At 39.1% G+C, this 21,584-nt stretch overlaps 1 protein-coding gene across 1 annotated transcript; it reads right to left on the bottom strand.

Annotated features, from left to right (window-relative positions):
- Nucleotides 1-2,311: 2,311 nt before the first annotated feature.
- LOC146474104 (uncharacterized) lies at nucleotides 2,312-14,644 on the bottom strand. The gene is made up of 4 exons (XM_085117288.1): nucleotides 14,461-14,644; nucleotides 12,228-12,445; nucleotides 11,904-11,997; nucleotides 2,312-4,169 (listed from the first exon to the last, which is right to left on the bottom strand). Exons 1-4 carry the CDS (start codon nucleotides 14,576-14,578, stop codon nucleotides 3,619-3,621), a joined length of 981 nt encoding a protein of 326 aa, XP_084973414.1. The 5' UTR covers nucleotides 14,579-14,644; the 3' UTR covers nucleotides 2,312-3,618.
- Between the last annotated feature and the right edge of the window lie 6,940 nt (nucleotides 14,645-21,584).

Below are 21,584 nucleotides of genomic sequence, written 5' to 3'. Positions count from 1 at the left end.
CACAGTTGCTGTAAACAACATGATGAAGAAGTAGCATCTTCAAAAAAAAAAAAAAAAGAAAAGAAAAACGAATTCAAGACTAGATCGCAAGAATTGATACCCTATTTATTACCAAAATGGCGGCAAAATGGCCAAAATCGATACCCTATTTATGACCAAAGCGGCTGAAAAACCATACCCTTTGGCGCCGCCGATACGTACATAGCGCATATAAGGGAGTACCCCCCCTCCCCCGGGCCTTCGTTTTGGTCAAGAATTTCGCCTATTAATTGCACAATCACATCATCACAAGAAAAATGTTTTATTCCAGCCGCCAAGCTGTTGCCCTCGTTCCGGCTTGGATTCGCTGCTCTTGTCAGCATAGTTCTCCGAAATAATTCACCAGGTTTATAACCGAGCGAAGCCATGTTTATAGTTGACGGGACTACCTTCACATGGCATTAACATGACTTAAACAAACAAAAAGTTGACCCACCTGGAAAGGTAACCCTAGCAAGCAAATAGGGTTACCCTCCTCCTAGGGTTACCCTACCTCGCATGTAAACGAAACTGGGAAAAACAAAACAGGAGAGTAACCCTCCTAGAAGGGTAACCCCTCTATGAGGGTTATACACTCCCTTCATGTAAACAGGCCCTAAGCCGTGTAGTGCTGTGATTCGCTCGAAATACTTTCCGTCCGTCTGGTGATTGGCTAATAGATCAAGCTTCCGTATACTAGCGAGTGACGTGGGATTGGCTATTATTCCACTTCCGCTTACACCGGAGTGAGTGACCATTTGCATACGGAACGCCACTATCACTGGTGGATGCTAAGGCATATCTACGAGTAAAAAGCAAAGATTGATAAGAGAGAAAGAAATGTAGCGAGCTCAAACCAATGAAAATATCGAAAAAGCCTCAAACAGTTTGTAACCTTGTTATCTCGTGATTGTTACAGTCCAGTTTGTTTTGATGTAGGGGATAACAAAAAGACTCGTAATTCACTTTGAAACGACATTCCTGCTAAACGTTTACTAATACGCGGTAATTTAAGAGCCATTTTGTGTCCCAGTACCTTCAAAAACATCTTATAAGGGATTTCTTGTTATCACTGTATGTTTTCTGACTCCGAAATAGGGTCAATCGAACGCACCCTTAAGGTAAAAGAAAGGTAAAGTCGCAGTACCCGCCTAAGTGGCCCACACAGCCGGAGCTTAGCCCGGTTCTGTAGCATGAAGCAACTAGGAGTATTGCTACACCCCCCTAGGATGGGATGATAGTCCTTCGCAGGGTTACCCCTAGCAGTATGTCGCCGGTACCCGTTTATACACCTGGGTGAAGAGAGACAGTGCGATTGGAGCAAAGTTTCTTGTCTAAGGAAACAAAACAGCAATGAAGAGACCAACCTGGCCTCGAACCACCGACATTCCGAGCGTCCGATCTAAAGTCCGATGCGCTAACCACTACACCACCGCGCCTCCACAACGCACCGGAAACAGTCATTGATTTTCCACGCTTTGCGTTCCTGTGACTAGGCAAGCGTCCTCCGCTTATTTTTTTTTTTAATCTAAACCGAGAGGCGCCAAAATATTTCGTTTCTCCAAGAGAAACAAGTCAAGCGTTGGAGAGAGGAGACCCATTCACCCGAAGGTTTGAATCCACCACTGGAGACGCTCAGATGACAACGGACGAGTAAGACAGACGTCTATTAAGTGCGTCAGAGGTGCTTAATTTCACACGCTGGAAAGCGTCTGAATGAAAATTCGTCTAACGTCTAATGCATTCGCCTGATTTACCGTATTTACACAAGACATCTTCTAGTATAAATACGGCCATTCAAGGTGGTAGCCGGTCAGCGTATTCGACGATTGAAATCAGTCAAAATGAGGTCGAAGGTAAAAGCAACTTTCTTTATACACCTCTTTTCCTTTGGGTTAAAAATGCAAAGCTTTTCAGCGAAAACCAAAAACTATCCTAATCAATTAAGAGGCATTATAAAAGGCTAATAATAAAGGCCTGATTCAATAGTGTAAGTTAACAGAGCTAACTGTAACATTACAAATCTTGCACGTTTTTAAAACTCAGAGTGCCTTCCATTTGCCAGACTGCCCGGCCAGTCTGTGAATCAAATGAATCGTTTTGTGTGGGTGGTGCTGCAAGATCTTGAAAAATTAGCACTCCCGGAAAATGGTACGTGCTATTTTGAAGAAACTTGAAGGACTAGGATTGAACTTGGTACATTCCGTTTACGAACTTAACTGTCTCGCTGGCCACTTCTGACAAATGGAAAACGCCCTCAGACAATAGAAGTACGTTCAGGCTAAAATGTAATTAAAGTACGTAAAATTCTACTTTACAGGGCTCCGTGTCTACAAACAAATAATTTTCGGTAAACCTAGTCGCTTTAGAGATTGTGGAACTTAGTATCGTGAATCAACAGACGAAAAAGCAAGGTACTGGAAACATTCTACTCCGTATGTACATAAGAGAGTTTTCCATTGTTTTATTTTCGTTTTATCTAAGGGAGTTTAAGAGTTAAGCTTCTCCTGCGAGGGCAACGAGAACGTCACAAAACAGCAGGATTTAATGAGAAAATCAAAGGCCCTGCACGTGCGTTATAAATTTTGGTACAAAACTTCGCCGTAATCGACCAAACAACAACATGAAATGACCAAATTCAATGTTTTGTGTAGTACGTAACCGCATTACGGTAAATTTTTCATTCTTTGTCTCAACTTGAACGCCGTTCCCACTTGTTCTTTTACTGAATAGTTCGGCCACATTGTACAAATTGAACAAATTGGAATAATCGCGAAGTAGTACAAGTAACGCGAATTTTTTTTCAAGCGACGTTTTAGTTGGCGTTGCCGTCGCAGTTTCTTAAAGTCCCTGTTAACTCATATATTCGGATTTTACTCTTACACATTTCACTTGGTTATGAACTACAGTAAAATAATTAAAAATATTTCATATTCAAACTCACAATTCGCTTCATTCGAAAAGTGGGAGCGATACGATACGATACTTTATTTAACGTGGGATTTACGCTTAGCTTAATCAGCTAGTTTACAGGTAATCCACGGCCAAGTATATATCAAAACTAAGTAACTAAAAAATGAACAACAGTTCACGGTATAAAAACTGTAAAAGCTAAGAACTAAGAATCGGAAGGAAAAAAATCCAATAAAAGCCAAAACTTAAGCGATCGGAGCGAGGTAGATTAGTATTTTATGCATGGTTCAACTGCTACTGTTTCGCCCAGCCCCCCCCCCCCCTTCCCTCCCCACCCATCAAACGAGCACATCCTAAGAGACTTGCAATTGTGACGGTATATGTCCCATCCTCGGGGATGCTGTACTTCGCTCGATCGATTTGCTATCCCAAAGAAAAATAAGGGAAAAGTCAGAATCTAGCATATAAGAGTTTCCCTTCGGCTTAAAAACAACTGGTGAAAGTGCAGTTTTAATTAAGTGTGTAATGATGCACAGAAATCAATTTCGTAGAAAGCGCAAACTGATTACCGTAAGAGACAGCGATACAACTACAAGATATTTTCTACACTGTCAACTATTTGAAAGTAAATATTTGGACCTCTCCTCTCCTTTCCTATCTCTTATCCGTTCTTGCCAAATCAGGTGTCTAGCGAACGTATACTTTCCAGAAATCACCAATAGACACTCCAGATGCCAATGTATCATCGCATTCGTACCTCAAACTATATCCGTCCCGTGGATCCAGCATCCAGTGGTAAGAGTATCCCACCAAAGCTGGGAACTCATACAATCTCTTTTGATCTTCACTGTGTCCCCATTTTCCAATTCTATACGAACCGCTTTGGTACCCCCATTCTGTGCACTCTCTCGCTAACCTCGAGTTGTCGTCTTCCATTCTCACAAACGAGCCACATGAGTCGGGCATGACATCCGTCTGGCCGCTAAAGTACCGGACGACAGCTTCACCAGAGCTGTTAGCAGCCGTGATCACGTGGAACGTACGTTGCGTCTTGTTTTTACTGCAGTGGAATCTGAGCTGAGTGAAGGGGTAGTGAGTGAAAAGCTCCTTCGTGGCGTTTTTAATGAGAACCATCTGATCGCTGCTTATGCCACGGTAGGAAGTCTTGGCTGGCAGCTGAACGCGAGAGGAAAGAGTTGTGTTCTGTACCACAATGTTGGAAACAAGAAGCCAGCCTCCTAAAATGAAGCAAAGTTCAGTTAGAACAGAAACTCGTGTTTCGGTTTGTTATGAAAGGTGACTGGATAAAAATTGTGTATAATAATAATAATAATAGTTTATTGGAATCCCTCTTGCAGCCTAAAAGGCTGAATTACAAGGATGGTCAGTTACAATAGTACAAGACACTACGGTATAAAGACATTCAGATAAATAATTATATAAATATGATTAAAGCACAAATAACAGAGAAAACATAACAGAGAAAAGGATTACAACTGGTCTTGATACTTAATGGTGCAGAAATCTGCGAACCGCTTTGTCTTGGGGACAAAAAGCACCGGAACACGTTCGCCTGATCGGAGGCAGTACGGCCTGTCAATTGACACGCGAGGAATTAACGGCTTAAGGGCAGGAGACGACAGGCAATCACGCTTGATAAAATTTATGCAAGCTTCTTCCCTTCTCTGGGAAAGGGCAGTGATGTCAGATTGAATTAGGGCTTGGTCATAGTGACAATTCGGTAGAATGATGCGTAGGGCCCTTTTTTGTACAGATTCTATAGCGTCATCTAAGTACTTTGGCAGAGCTGCCCACACGGGGCAGGCATATTCTAGTATAGATCGTACAATGCTACAGTACACTTGCACTAGCTGCTTGATAGTGAGGCCACTCTTCTTAAGCGCGCGCAGTGCGTACAAACGCTTGTTGGCCTTTTTGACTATATATGCTCTATGTGTACGTTCCATGAAAGATCTTCAGAGATATAGACACCTAAGAGCTTATAGGTCACAACCCTTTCAATGACAGAACCCCCAACGGTAAGGGGGCCAGGGGGGAATGGGCTATACTGCATGAGCATGAGCACGTCCCCTAGAAAATATAACGACAAGAATTAATATTTAAGGTTGCGTTCGATTGACAGTATCTCGGAATTAAGAATAAGCGGTATAGGTCCAGGTCCAGGTCGCGGTGATTGTCACGCACGTGACAATCACCGCGAGCGACCTGGACCGTCTGAGAATCAGGCTACCTGAAATTAGGCAAAGTTTGTTTCTGATTTGACAAACGTAGGTTGTACAAACATGAGCACTCTCGATCAAATATTAGAAACGAAAGAAAAGTTTACTTTATTAGAGCTAACAGAAGCTGAAGTGAGCATAAGAATAAGTAAAGCTACGTTAGATCACCAAAACCACCAGTTTATAGGAACGTTGAGGCTGAGATTAACTGGCTAAATTTTAAGAGCATACTAAGGACATTACCCAGGCTGAGAGTCAATTAAGAACATTTAATTTTTATTTTCACCAATTGTTTTTAAAGTGAACAGTATAAACACGGATAAAGAAATAGTTGAAAACATAGTTGAATATTTCATTTTGTGTCGAACTAGGGCTGTATTTTTTGTCTTGGTCACATCTGCATAGATTTATTGAAATACTAACTGGTAACTTATTTAAGAACATTCTAAGAACTCAAGCAGTTTAAGGCCTGGATTAAGGGCTTTTAAGAGGAAAAATGGTTTATTCGAGATAACTTTAACAAACTGAATGACACTGAACTGAAACTTCGCAGATAAAAAGGTATTATCATTCTTAATATCTCTAAGCATAACAATTAGTGCTATAGATCACGTGATCGATTTCGTGAAAAAATCAAATATTTGACAGGTAGGCGACGGTTTTAAGAGAAAATATGAAAACGAAAACGCTTTTCTAATAAAGATTTAATATCTTCGGCCCTTCACGTTTGGAATGATCGTTCACTGTTCTCTCAGGACAAAGGTCATTTCTTCGTTCAAATTTCAACCTCTGATTGTTACTTACTCCAATTTAAAAACTTGAGGACAGTCATTCTGAACGTAGAATGTTCAATATTTTAAATCTACATCGGAAACACTAATTCAGTTATCTGTATAAAGAAAATTCGCCGCCATATCTCCGATTTACGAAATTTTCATTTTTTGATCACGTGATGGGTCACGTGATCAAACTTATGCGTTAAGGCAAATGAAAACATTCGGTTTGATATTCAGGGAAAATTTCATCCTGTCCTAAGCAGTCAAACCAGAGATATAGGAGATCATTCATATTTTCTGAACACCATTCAAACCCAGGCCTTAAACTGCTTGAGAATTTTTTTCAGGCTCAAAAAAATAAGAACGTTCACTCCATGCCAAAATTAGACGTTATTATGGAACTGAGAGTGTAACCTAAAACTTTGAAATACTATGAAATCGCTTTTTCTGATTGCTAAAGGATAGGACGAAATAGTATTAACTTCACGTTAGAGCCAAAGTAATTACTTTGGCCAACCACAACAGAAGCAAACAGCGCCAGGAACCAAACAGAACTCGGAGCAAATACATGTAACGGGCACCAAGCGCGGGAAAATGCGAACGAACCAGACACGATTGGTTTTGAATTCCCAACAACTTACTAGGTTACGAATGATACCTTACGCGTATAACGTTTGCCATTTTAGAGAACGTATTTGCTCGGTTGAGGCAAATTACTACCAGTGTAAATTACTGCTGCAGTCGAAAAAAAGGAGTTTTAAAAGAATTGTTTAAAGCCCGAAAAGACGGATACTCAGGTTAATCTTGTGAACGAGAAACGAACCTCTCGGGAACACCCAATCGCGAATTCGCCTACTGCGAAAAACTGTGGCGCGCGCCCGCTTGTTTTTAATAATAATATTAATACTAATAATAATAATACTAATAATAATAATAATAATAATAATAATAATAATAATAATAATAATAATAATGATAATGATAATGATAATGATAATGATAGTAATAATGATAATAATAATAATAATAATGATAATGATAATAATAATAATAGTAATAATAATGATAATGATAATGATAATGATAATGATAATGATAATGATTATGATAATAATAATAATAATAATGATAATGATAATGATAATAATAATAATAATAATGATAATGATAATGATAATGATAATAATAATAATAGTAATAATAATAATAATAACAATAATAATAATGATAATGATAATGATAATAATAATGATAATAATAATAATAATAATAATGATAATGATAATAATAATAATAGTAATAATAATAATAATGATAATGATAATGATAATGATAATGATAATGATAATAATAATGATAATGATAATGATAATGATAATGATAATGATAATGATGATGTTCCTCTGTCATTTCCTTACTGTCATTTCCTTACTTTTTGTCATTTCCTTACAAACAAAGTGTCATTTCCTTACAGTAAGAAAATGACAATGTCATTTCCTTACCAAAAAATTGTCATTTCCTTACAGTAAGGAAATGACAATGTCATTTCCTTACAAAAAAGTGTCATTTCCTTACCTCAATTTTGTCATTTCCTTACAAGTAAGGAAATGACAATGTAATGTCCCTACCACAAATTGCATTTTTCTTACATTGTCATTTTCTTACAGGAACATTTTCTCTTCTTTATGGGGAATCATTAACAAAGACACTACTTTCGACGACTTACCTGTTTGCAGTAATTTATGACTAAAATTGTCTTCATTCAGAGCTTTTTGTTAAAATTATGGCCCGTTTCAAATCAACGATTGGTCAGCCTTCATCCAGTTAGATGCCTTTATTTACAATAGGTTTTTTTCGTTCATTTTTTGACAAAAGTAAGAACTGATATCATTATAGACCCTGGCGATAAATATAGACTAATAGTAAAACACGTTGGATGTGATTATATTTTACACAATACAACTAAATAATAATTGCAAAGCTGTGCTTAAATGAAATCAACAAATTAAAGTTAAAACTACTCCGGTATACGAACATGATAGTTAAATGGCTTTTTCCGCGCATTCAAATAATTGTTATAAAGGGCAATCTGAGGTGAATACTTACTTGTCCTCCAAAAGAATGAAATAATTTAGTAAAGCCAAGATGAGCCAATAAAACGTAATGCAAGCACGCTACTGGGGGCATTACATATTGGCACTGTCGCAGTTGGAACCGAACACTCGGGCAGTTGAAAATTTTGCAAGATTGGATAGATAAGTTTCTATACCCCAGTTCCCAGGGAAGGGTTTTGTTTTACTGAAACTGATAATAATAAATTTGGTAAAAAGAGAAAGGCAGAGAGGTTGCAAACTGATGTCACTGCGCTCACCAAAGAAAAGAAAGAAAAAGAGCGACAAAGACAGCAATTTTGGTACGGAAACAGAATCTACCGACTGTTCCGAGAGTTAGGAATATGAGTCAAAGAGTTCCGAAGACGACCCTGAATACGACCCTGCTCAGGAAGCGTTTTTCGAAAAGGGTCAAAAAAACGTAGACGACATGTCAACATTCGGCTCAGATTCTTTGGGTGTTGAAGAAGTAGTAACAAGCCGAAAAAGCGACGCTAAATGGGAGGACTAGCTATAACCAACAAGCCGAAATGCACCACAGTCTTCGAGAGAAATCCCTCGGCTAGTTCGAATTCTATAGGTTCCAGCGTCGTATTGCGGATGGGGACACACCTGTCGCACAAGCACTTAACAACACGAGGCACGTCCATATTATACTCCAAGAGTTGGACTCACATGGAACAGGTTTGGATTGCGTAGCGCGGGACACGTCCTTTGACATTTGGGACAAATGAGCCAGACCAAGACTAAGAAAAAAAAAAAACCACAAAGGAACCACCATCAGGCTCTACTTCCGTTCCTTGGAGAGCTTTTCGAAGTGGGTCAAGGAATGTAAGGATCCAATCGAAGACCAAGACGAGTAAGAAGATAGCAAATTGACGGAGAATGGGCTACTTTTTTGTCGCTGGTCCATTGGGAGGCCTAAAACATTCTCAGGGGACGTTTTCGGGCACACTGATTCCATTGGAAGCTTTTAAAAGAATAATTTTCTTGCGTCCAAAATGAATATTCGTATTGAGTGCAAAAATTGACTTTTTTCCAAGGGGTAGGTTCAGGGGTTTTTGGTCAAAAATGAGCCAACTTTGAAGTTTGATCATTTCTGTGAAGTTTGAACTTTGTGATATGAAAAAGCTTTTTTTCCTGCAAATGTATTCTTACCCGTTGAATAGATGTCAGTTTCATTTGGATTTCATGTCTCCATCTTTAGGTCAAAGGGATTTTTTTATGTTTGTGTTATGTGTACACCATTGTTCTCGTTAAAAGGCATTTTTGTTAAAACACATAGGGGCGAGTCCCAGTACTCAAAACTGGCAACCTACTGTGGTTTCTATTCTAGGCACCTGTTAACCCTTTCTAGACCGAGGGGGGGGGGGGGGGGGAGGGGGATTCTGCTCGCTTTGACTTGGAACCTTTATAACCTTTTTAACTTTTAATATGCAAGCAAACACCCCCAAACTCAGTAACTATTTTTAAAACTTGCCTGGGAACAAATTAGTACGGTCGGTGAATGACCTTGACATTTGACGTTGCCATGGTAACCAAATTTTCACAATATTTACAAAATTCTAGCTCTGCAATTGCTTGGAAGGATTTTATTTCAAAGGAGCATAGTAATTACGTAAACATCATTCCAGTAAACATAAAAAAACAAGGCTTTTCAAAAAAAGTAAAATCTTCCTGCCCGTGATATTCTGAAAACTGTCATTTCCTTACCTAAATTGAGACCAATTTCTTTTGTAAAAAGATCAGAAATTAAAAAGAAGCCACGACATTGAGGCAAAGCTTGCGTCTCCTTCCGTGAATACTTATTATGGATGTCAACTCAAAAATCTCTTTCACAGGGCAAAGATATCAACCAACACAGTAATTGTCATTTCCTTACAATTCTTACAGAAAACACAGTTACCTTTCCCGCTTTGTGAAGCCATTCTTTTTTGACAAATGCTCGATTTCTTTGCATCGCCTTTAGTTGTGTATGTCTGGCTTTCAGCACCTACTATGGTGAATTTATATGATTTAAATCCAGCACGGTGGAGGGATTTGTACTTGTGAGTTATTTTTGGTTGAAAATTGAACACCTACAGTGCTTTGCAATGCGAGAGGATTGCACTAATGACAATTAAGTCTTATGTGTCAACGAATGTAGTATTAATAGGCAAGAACAAGTGTTACATTTATAGGTAGGTCCGAGTAGTTGAGTGCTTAATACAAAAAAGATACACGAATGTAAAGTTCCTTGAATTTAGAATAAAATTGTCATTTCCTTACCTTTAAAAACAAGAAAAAATTTGTCAAAAATTTGTAAAACGTTCGAAAGTGCTTATTTCTTAGCTGGCACTTTCATTCGTCCTAACCTTTCTAGAAAACAAGCGGGACTTGTTTATCATCCAATCTGCGGCTCATTTTGAAGAAGAAAACGATATTCTAGAAACTGTCATTTCCTTACCTATTGAACATTTCGTCTTAAAACTTTCATTACTTCTATAATACTCGTGCCATTTACATGATAACTTCACGAAATGTAGCATACATTGATAGCTATTATGTCACAAAAGACCAGGCATTATCATCTAATTTTGGTCCTTCTAGAGACATTTAACTCAAAAATGGCAATTCCGTCTTGAGGTTGACTTTGAAACCTGCTCTAGACATTATACTTGCACTAGATTTTTTTTTCGTCAAAAGGTCGCTTTTCTGAAACATGGATGATAACGTGGGGAATACAAATGAAGCTGTGGGGAATGACTTTATCATCTGTTAGGCAAATTTGCAAAGTTCTAGCAATTTTTCTTCCTAGATTCCCCAATTTTCGTCATTTCCTTACCTTTTGGAAACTTCAATACGCCATTTCTCGGTGGCAGTTAAGGCAACATTGCTGTTCTTTTAGCACAGATAACATTGGCACCAGAACTTTGCTTTGTGAAAAAATTAGGGGTTTTCCATGTAAAATGCACATTTTACAAGCGATTTTATGATTATCATGAGAAAGGTAAGGACATGACTTTTCAGGAACATTATAATGATAATGATAATGATAATGATAATAATAATAATAATAATAATACTAATAATAATAATAATAATGATAATGATAATGATAATAACAATAATAATAATAATGATAATGATAATGATAATGATAATAATAATAATAGTAATAATAATAATAATAACAATAATAATAATGATAATGATAATGATAATGATAATGATAATGATAATAATAATAATAATACTAATAATAATAATAATAATAATAATAATAATGATAATGATAATGATAATGATAATGATAATGATAATGATAATGATAATAATAGTAATAATAATAATAATAATAATAATAGTAATAATAACAATAACAACAACTTTATTTATCCACGGAATCCTTATCACTAAAAAGTGGTCTTTTAAAGAGCCGTGCGCATTAAACCTAGTGCTAAAAAGCTAAGGCATTAAAATTAACAAACACAATTGAAAAATCCTATAATAGGTGCTAAAACTAAGTTAGAGAAATTCTAAAATACAATAGCGGAATAGAAACTATTTAAAGTAGTGGCCTGCTTAGCCTCCGCTGACAGACTGTGCCATGTTACTGCGCCCCTATAACGAAAACTTTTCTTGAGGGCCTCAGTGTTCGGTCGCGGAATAAACAAGTTATGTTGTGCATCTCGCAGATTGTGTTTGTTTGTTTTCTTTCCAAACAGTTGTTCCCGTTTGAATTCAATGAGATGCATGTGGAAGAAAAGGCTTGTGACGCAAAAACTTCCTACGAAATGTTGGGTGGGAAATCTGAGAGGATATTTGAATACAGTTCAGGATGAATAATTAAACGGCTTGCTTACGCGTTTCACAACGTTTCCCTTTGAAGCCAGGATGCCAATGGCCACTTTTCATAGATCGTCCATTTTGTTCATGGGAAACGTCGATGCACGACACCTGGAAAAATTCAGATCACCGATTAGCTGGTGTTAAAGATTATTCTTGTTTTTCGATTAAGAAATTTATATCAGTTTAATTTGTTTTTCACAGATTTCACATTAACTCGGAAGTGTTTTGTCTCGGACGTACCAGAAGTTATTTTACGGTCGCAAAAGTATTCAAGTTTTCTCTTAAAATAATTGTTATCAGCTAGGCGAAGGGAAAACCATTTTAAATATAAGACTGACCTCAAGCGAGCCATAGTAGTTGGATCCTTTCTTCCTTTTAAAATCATCCGGTTTCATCTGGCGAGTTTTGTTGTTTAGTTCGCAAACTCGTTTGGTATTATTAGCACCGAGTTGAACATTAATTGACTTGCAAGTGTTGTTTTCGATGCACTTCAGCTGACATTCAAACTCGTCGGCAACAAATGCCTTGGCCATCACGTGACCCACTAAAACGTGATCTGAAAAACGATAAGAAAATGAATGAATTTGTTAAGGTGGGACATCTGTTGCGAGTTTTCCAGCTCACTGAAATTTTCCCTCAGACTTAAGAAAAATTTATAATTAAACCACTTGCGGGAATTAAAGTTAAATTAACATAGTCGCAACAGGATTCGGGCATTATCAGCAGCTGGGAATAGACCGCTAAATAACAGTTATTCTAAGGGTTACATAAAATTGCCTTATGATATTATAGTATTAAACACGCTTATAATTACCGTCAAACTGGCTTATGTAATGCTTTTCTGCAAAAGTCTCTTACGAGATTTAATATGAAAGTTCGAACTTAAACAGTAGTTAAATTTCACACTTTAAGACCTCATAAATTACACACTTCAAAGACTCCTTAACGTACGCAATTTTAGACCCCTGAAAGGGCACACTTATAAATTTTGCACTCCCTTAATTTATGCATTTTAAGTCACTATAATTACTTTTATACTCGCTAAAGTGCGCAATTGAATGTGCAATCCTTGAATGTTATTTCTATAATTACTTTCCTTATCAATTTTTAAACGTGTGTAGTGCTACTTTCGCAAGATAAGGGCTGTATTTTTTCCATTTTTAACAAGCCTAAACGTAACTACAAGGTTCCAGCCGCCCAGAAGGGAGAACCAAGAGTTCAAACCTATTCAAGGATTCCTAAGAACAAATTAAAAATAAAGCTTGACCTTTACAAGTCGAAATTACATTTCTTGAAGTAAACTGAGCTAATTTTTTATTTCAAGCTTTGTATGTATTTGTTTGGTAGCTTTGGTTCCAAAAATGTAATGTCAGCAGACACGGTAAGTGAGGTTGCTGGAACTTCAACGCTTTAAATTTCTTGCATATGCTATATGCTTTGACAAACGTATTTCTTTGCCGTCAACAGCGACGAGATGAGACCAAATTCAAAGTCGGTTAGTTGTGGAGAACGTAAGCACACGATGGTGAAGATTTCATTCTGTATTTTAACTCGATCGCCGTTCCTACCAATTTAGTTCCTTTAAAAGTTCGCCCCCATTCCGTACAGGATGAACGAGTTGGAATAATCGCAAAGTGTAGCTTAAAAACCATAACTTTATATTTTCACTGAAGTGACATTTTCGTTGGCGTTCCCGTCGCCGGTGTTTACATGTACGTCAATTAAGCTCTCTCTAAAAAGACCTTAACCCTTTCACTCCCATGGGAAATGTCGTATTTTTGTAAAATTAATTTTTTTGCGACGGCTGGCACACTTTCAAGCCAAACAATTCTGACTTGGCTGTTTTGAAATATGTGAACCCAAAAAAGAAGACGATCAAAGAATTGGATCATGCGAAATTTTCGCTTTGCGTTTCCCTCGGGTTTAGCCTGCCAAAGATACTTCTGGATCACGGGCTAACTTTTCTAGCGTCTTTTTCCGCACTGTGTTCCCACTTAAGAACCTGTCCACGATTGAGAAAAATTCGGTTGAGAAAAATTCAACAACATCTAGAAAATGCAGGAACTGTGTCGGTTCGATTTTGTAAAAATAGGTGTAAACGCATCGCAGTTATGTATGCAACTGGAGCAGGTGCAAAAAGTTAACTTCAAAAATCCAGTTGAACAGGATTCAAACCCATGACTTCTGCAATACCACTTCAGTGCTTTGACTAAAGCCAAAGTAGGGAGAGTTACCCTGCATAATGGCAGAATATTCTTTTTCCTTTTGTTTGGGCGCTGTCAACACCCGAGCACAAGGAGAAGTGTTTCTGAAGAAGTGAACCTCCCTCTCGCTGGGTATTTAATTTTGTGAGTTCGTAGCGAGCACTCTCAGTCGAAAGATGAATGAAGTTCACTCATTCCACAAACTCGTTTAAAATTTCCTCAAATGATATGTGAAATCAGAAAAGAAGAGAAAAGAAGACATTCAATATCTTGTTGTTGGTTTGCTCCAGTTTCTGAATGGAAACAGTGCATGCACAGTTTATAAGTTTAGACGATGGAAAAAGGGAATGAAAACGTGTTAACTTACCGTATTGAGTTTCGAAAACGCTTGCACAAGAATCTGTGTTCATCGCAACGAGCAAAACTCCAAACAGGACAATGAAAGACACAAAGATCAACCGAGTCAGCCACAAAACAGCGGCCATCACTCAATTAGATCCGAGTTCTTTGGCGCTAAACAATTTAAACAGTGTTTTTTGGACAGCGCCAGGAGCGGAGCTTGGCTGCACTTAAACAGTAAAACCCTGAACAACCCTGACAAAAATATAATATCAATTATTAACTTGTTTTCAGGTCGCTCCGCTTATTTTAGGCACCAAGCCAAGAGCTAATTTTGTCGTATGTTGGTATCCTTGCTTATGTATCTGCATGTCAAGCAGTGAAAACTAAGAAGATTAAAAAGAGCTAAATACTTACATATAAAAATGAAAATGCTTTATTCCTAATCATTTTTATAAACTTGGAAAGACTTTCGTTTCTTAACTCAGGTTTAAGTGAGTTCCAAATGTTAGCAATTTTATATGAAAAAAAAATTCTTCATCTAGTTAACACTAAACCTAGGCAGACTAAGATAACTCCCCTACCTCTTAAGTCATAAATTGACTCTTTAAAATTGAAAGTTTTTTACAACCGATAGCAAGCCAAAACAATCTCAGCTGATAAAAAAGGAAGGCTTTCTTTACAATTCGGAACCCTACTGCAGAAGTAATATTTAAAAAAAGAAAGAAAAATTATGAAGGTAAATTAGACGGAACAGGTAGAACTTTTAAGTAATCAAAATTAACTTGTGATCACGTCCTTCGCCAACTACCAGAATTTTAATTTGGGAAAATGATTTGTATCATTATCAGTAGAAGTAATATTAAAAAAAATAATAATAAATTAAGCCAAACAAGTGGAACAGTAGAACTTAATTACTTAACTTGTGATGACGTCCTTCATCAACTACCAGAATTTTAATTTCAGAAGGAACTTCTGATCACCATATAAGGTGCTGTTTACATGGAGGGAGGAAGAGCCTAGAAGGCGGGCCATCCTAGCGCCATATTTTCTGTTTACAGTTTTCATGCAAAAGGTTGTACTTGGCCCTAGCGCTAGGATCTTTCTAGCGATAGGATCTTCCTAGCGATAGGATCTTCCTAGCTGAGAGGTAGGAAAATCCTAGCACCATGTATTTACTAAACTACCTTCGCTCGGAAGGTCATAGTACGAGGGACTAAGACTTTTACGATGACAATAGAACATTTATGTGATAATATCATAAACGTCAATAGCTTCATTTAAGTCAAACTCATACAACGTTCTGAAACATAATTTTGACCGAAACAAACGAAACTGCAACTGCATTGTCATATGTTAATGCTGTCCTCACTCATATTTAAGGTACATTGTCAAACAAAGTGGATGCTCCTTTTACGAGTACCTAACCATTAACATTCTAACGACACCGATCAAGCCCGGTAGATTTCTTCAAATGGATCAACAGGTGGTAGTGGTTTGTCGCTGTTGGCAATTTCGGTGCCTCCTGCTTTCTCTAATCCCTTGAGGATACATTACCCTCTTGCAAAATTTAATACTAGCGAAGAATCTTGCCTAGTCCGTGTACTGCTTTCTCCCAGGCCCTCACGGTCAATTCGTTTCGGTGACGTATCGGAGGCGAACAGCCGGGGAAAGCCCATTCTCGTCCCCAGAGCGTCCCGTCCCTATTAGCCGGCGGGACTTTCGGCCAGCCTCTAGCGGCTAAGAGGACCATGCCGCTCTGGGGACGAGAATGGGGAAAGCCCAATCTCGTCTCCATTCCCTAGTTCCAAGGCCTCTCTCGGTTTTTAACTTCTGTCAATCCGTTTCGGGTCACGAGGTCCGAGCGTAAAAGCGAGGCCTAGACAAAAACCAGAAATTGAGACAAATGCCTCAATTTTTTCTGGCGCGAAATTTCACGTTGAGCGGCTGGCGCGGCGCCATGACGAAAAAATCGGAAGAAATGGTAAGTTCGGACTCATTTTCGACGCAAATGCCTCGGTCGATAAGTCTCTTTCTCTTTTTTTGGTTTATCGTCTATTTTCTGGTGGGTAAATAATAAGCAAATTGCTTGTGACATGTTGAACACTTTGTGTTTTTTTTATGGGTGTGTTCTACCGGAACATTCAGGAATAAGGACTAAGTGGACTATTTCTTAGTGTTGTGATCGCCACTTGACTTGATTCAAAAGCCAGTGACATCTTTTAGGTGCAAAAGCACACAATGGAAACCAGTGGTTTCAGCAACACCAAGAAACACTCATGCCGTGGAATAACTGAAGTCTATTATTCCCTTTCCAAGCTTGCATTAAAACTATATTTAACTTCAATTACACATTGTCAAATAACAAGGCATCAAAATCAAATTTGAATCAATTCACAAGTGCCTTTAATTAAATGAACTTAAACGGAACATTCACATCTTGAGCTTACTGTTATAAATTACAAGAAACAGACGTAACAAATGAAAGTTCTTCACTTGCAGAGACAATTTCCGTTAGGCAGAAAAATTCTATTCTGGGACAGCTTTGGAATTCAAAATTGCCATCTCAGCTTCCATTCTAGTGATGACCTCGCCTTCAGCTAAGTAGAAAAAACTGTATTTCGTACGGACTCTGAGATCTGAGTGATTCTGTTCAGTCCCATATAGCATCTGCGAAGCTGCTCTGAAACAGCAGTTTCCATCTCCAAAGGTTTCTAGCGCAACAAATTACGCATAACGTTGAACGAAGTTTGGTTTCCATCAAACTTCTTCAACATTTCTTTTGTTCCCAGGTGTGAGCAAGAATATTCGTTTGGCTTGAACACGCGCATGCCCACTAGATGACTTTGTGTGTATCCATGGCGATTATTTATTGCCGCGTGAGTGTTCAAGCTAAAGTATGGCGAACGAACAAAGTGAATCTCTCAAAGACGAAAATCTTAAACACAAGTGATCTCTCTTCAAGGCAAATAGAAAGAGAAGGGCAAAGGTGTAAGGGAAATTGTAAGACCAGTGAAAAGTTGGTCGGACGCAGAGGTTGCTTGGTCTCGCGCCATTTTTTAGGCAAACCAATATGGCGGGGATTCGTTTGGCCGACACTGTGCAACGTTGGATTATGTTTGCACAGTGTTAACGGGGCCATTAAACGCTTTTCTTAATATTCCTCGCCGCAATGACTTCTGAACAGCTAAGAGGTCCAAAGTGCTCTGTTTCGCAAATTACAGATCTGTATTTTGTGAAATGAGCTCGGCGTAAACCGTCACGGTATTTAACTTGTTTGCTTGCCGATATGTAAACACTCAGCAATAATGATTTCTGAACAAAAATTAGGAAGCCAAGAGGTCCGAAGTTCTCGCAAATTACACATTCGTATTCTGCGTAGACCGTAACGGTATTTCACTAATTTCTTCAAAATTTGTAAACGCTTTTCTTCAACACTCCTCGTAGCAATGAATTCTGAACAACAACAAAAAGCCTGGAGGTCCGAAGTGCTCCATTTTACAAATTGCTAGACCGCGACGGTATTCAACTTGAAATATTCTTCGCCGCAATGATAATTTCTGAGCAAAAAGTAGTAACAAAAGGAATCCAAAGAAATTAAAAGAAGTTGCTTAAGGCAGCAAAAGAACACTCGACCGCCGAAAAAGAGGATATTGGGGATTTTGAGAATCTCAATTCGATAAACTGCACAAGTTCTCGAACGATTAAACCTGAGTGCGGACTTAACATGGATTTTCAAAAACTGGAAGGGAGAGCGCTACATTACGGCGTATGTTGTTTTCAGTACCGCAAATGCGGTAAAATATTACCTCTCAGTCAGAAAAAAAAAGCACAGAAAAAAAGTGATACAGTATATATGCCCTACGAGAGGCGATCCCGGAAGGTACAGATTAAAACCTCGAGGGTTTACCATAACACCAACCCTTAAACACCGCCCACAGAGATATTTCTTGAATACATTCGCGAACAACTGCCGCTCATACCGATAAAAATCGAAGAACGAAATCACATTACAAGTAATAAAGAGAGTGTATCGACTAATAAACATGCTCAATTTACGAGTTCCTTCACCCAGTGCTTAAATTTTACGTGTAATGTGTACCATATTTATGTACCTTTAGGAAATTTTTTAATCAACATTACACACAAATATAAAATAAAAACCAAAACGCATAATCCAAAGGAATCTTCAAGCTCAGCGACTCCAGAAAAGACAGGTATGTGAGGACTAGGGGGTTGAGTGGACCCCAGGGTGAGGACTAGGGGATTGAGTGGACCCCAGGGTGAGGACTAGGGGATTGAGTGGACCCCAGGGTGAGGACTAGGGGATTGAGTGGACCCCAGGGTGAGGACTAGGGGATTGAGTGGACCCCAGGGTGAGGACTAGGGGGTTGAGTGGACCCAAGGGTGAGGACTAGGGGGTTGAGTGGACCCAAGGGTGAGGACTAGGGGATTGAGTGGACCCCAGGGTGAGGACTAGGGGATTGAGTGGACCCAAGGGTGAGGACTAGGGGATTGAGTGGACCCCAGGGTGAGGACTAGGGGATTGAGTGGACCCAAGGGTGAGGACTAGGGTGTTGAGTGGACCCAAGGGTGAGGACTAGGGGATTGAGTGGACCCAAGGGTGAGGACTAGGGTGTTGAGTGGACCCAAGGGTGAGGACTATATAGGGGATTGAGTGGACCCAAGGGTGAGGACTAGGGGGTTGAGTGGACCCAAGGGTGAGGACTATATAGGGGATTGAGTGGACCCCAGGGTGAGGACTAGGGGGTTGAGTGGACCCAAGGGTGAGGACTAGGGGGTTGAGTGGACCCAAGGGTGAGGACTAGGGGGTTGAGTGGACCCCAGGGTGAGGACTAGGGGGTTGAGTGGACCCCAGGGTGAGGACTAGGGGGTTGAGTGGACCCAAGGGTGAGGACTAGGGGATTGAGTGGACCCCAGGGTGAGGACTAGGGGGTTGAGTGGACCCAAGGGTGAGGACTAGGGGGTTGAGTGGACCCAAGGGTGAGGACTAGGGGGTTGAGTGGACCCAAGGGTGAGGACTAGGGGGTTGAGTGGACCCAAGGGTGAGGACTAGGGGGTTGAGTGGACCCAAGGGTGAGGACTAGGGGGTTGAGTGGACCCAAGGGTGAGGACTATATAGGGGGTTGAGTGGACCCCAGGGTGAGGACTAGGGGGTTGAGTGGACCCCAGGGTGAGGACTAGGGTGTTTAGTGGACCCAAGGGTGAAAATTAAGAGAAATACGAAATATTGAAGATTTAGCGAAGTCTTAAAATTAGAATTTGTAGTTAAGAATTAATAGGCGGATACCAAGTTAGTCCACTAGCAACCTGGGGTGCTCTTGCCTTGGTATCAACTGTCTGTTAGTGTGTCAAAAATCATTTTCTTTCTCCTATCCCTTCTTAAAACCTCTTCAAATTTCATTCAAATTTAGTTGTATTCCCCCCTTAAGCTAATCCTAGGTTAACGTGAACTTTTATTAGTGTTTTTTATTCGAGTTTAATTACAAACTATTAAAAATTCTTCAAAAATTTCTGTCCCTTGGTTTTAACTTAGACTTTTCTTTACCATTATTTTCAACTTAGGTTATAAAACATTTTTAATGACCGTGATCAAAACCTCGGTTAAATTTTAATGGTGGATTAGCGTTAACCGGCTTTCGAACAACCGGGCCCAGGTTCCGGAACATTGAGAGCGTCATTTGCCGGCTTGAACTCTCTGTCAGTAATGATACTAAAATATATTCCCCAATTTTAGCTGGGGCATATTCAGTTGAGCGAAAATATTTAATGGACAAAAGATCATTTCGTTACCAAAATTAAGCTAGAGCAATAATCTTAATGACTATACAGACCACACGTGAAATTTTACGTGTATAGCCCGGCCAGCTCAACTTATTTCGATGGACAATGTTTATGTTGCAATCTTTGCCTTCTGATATCTATACAGGAGGGTGAGAAGAGACGAGAGGGTTTTTTTATAGATCTTTTTTACGCCCACTGTTGAACGTGTCTGAGATTTATTCATTAATACCAATTTCTGTTCATACGGAACCGGATATTCTTTGTTCAATGACTCAGGAGTCCTTTAATCGCATATCCTTTATTCAAATTTTATAGTCCTACAAACGGAAACCACCATGCAAGACATTATGACTGATAAAAATAGATAACAATAAATCAATAAAGATATAACAGATGACGTGATAACAAAAACATAAGAGAATCGCTTAAAAGACTAGTCTTTCTAGAGTCTCTGGAGATTTCTAGATGACTGCACTGCTTTCCGTGCCATATCATAAACTCAAAGGGAAGCTTTTACTCTGAGTGTTTGGAAGCAGACCAAGCCCAGGTCGAAGACTTCCGCACAGCGCCATACATTATCATGAAGCTACTGGACATCCTTTTGTGTTACCCCGGGTTACCGTAGCCGCTCGCTAGGCTCGATTACCAGCCGCTGTTCGGGAAAATGAAAGAAAGTCGGACCCGAGGGAGCAGCGGAAATCGAGCCTACGTAGCCGCTTGTAGACCCTGTTCTCTTCTCGCGTGCCGGTCTCGTCTGGTCCCAATCGTCCTCGTCCGAATTTTTCGCTGCGTGTTACCACTACACAAACTTCGAGAGAGAAACAGACTTTAAGCAGTCTAATATGAGAGAGGTTAAGAATTACGGCATTACGGCAGAAATGACCACCTGACCATGTTTGTCCTATATTTGCCGCTTGCTGTTTTCAAATCAAAATATTTTTTCCAGCGCCTACTCCTTATGAAAAAGCCTAGTATTAACAACGGAGGATGAAGTCCACGATCCAAACAAAATAATAAGCAAAATCCGAAATGATCAACTCTTGTCCATCCGGACGAATTTTTTTTGGCCAAATCCGCTTCCGGTAAGCCAATATAAAGGTGCGTCATCTAGCTATTTATAGCTGTGTATTATAGATCAGTATAGCTGGGTATATGGGTATAGCTCGGTATATCTGTGTATGGATCAGTATAGCTGTGTATAGCTCAGTCTAGCTCAGAAAAAAGCTATGTACAGCTCGGTATAGCTGTGTAATTATAGCTCAGTATCGACTTCCGGAATAACCGGAAAAAGAATTTTCATCTTTTCTGACGTCATTTTACATCTGAGCGAGGTTGTGAGTATGCGCA

The sequence above is a fragment of the Pavona decussata genome, unplaced genomic scaffold, assembly GCF_977016875.1.
Source record: "Pavona decussata unplaced genomic scaffold, jaPavDecu1.1 SCAFFOLD_91, whole genome shotgun sequence".
Lineage (NCBI taxonomy): Eukaryota > Metazoa > Cnidaria > Anthozoa > Scleractinia > Agariciidae > Pavona > Pavona decussata.
This window is presented reverse-complemented; position numbering and strand designations above follow the sequence as displayed.

Bases quoted from the DNA above. Each gene is read 5' to 3' on its own strand.
- LOC146474104 (XM_085117288.1), bottom strand. From the start codon at position 14,578: ATGGCCGCTGTTTTGTGGCTGACTCGGTTGATCTTTGTGTCTTTCATT. The intron at 11,998-12,227 runs GTCAGTCTTATA...GAATTTTTCCAG, and splicing joins ACTACTATGGCTCGCTTGAG to GTGTCGTGCATCGACGTTTC. The intron at 4,170-11,903 runs GTAAGCAAGCCG...GCTTCATTTTAG, and splicing joins AGGGAAACGTTGTGAAACGC to GAGGCTGGCTTCTTGTTTCC.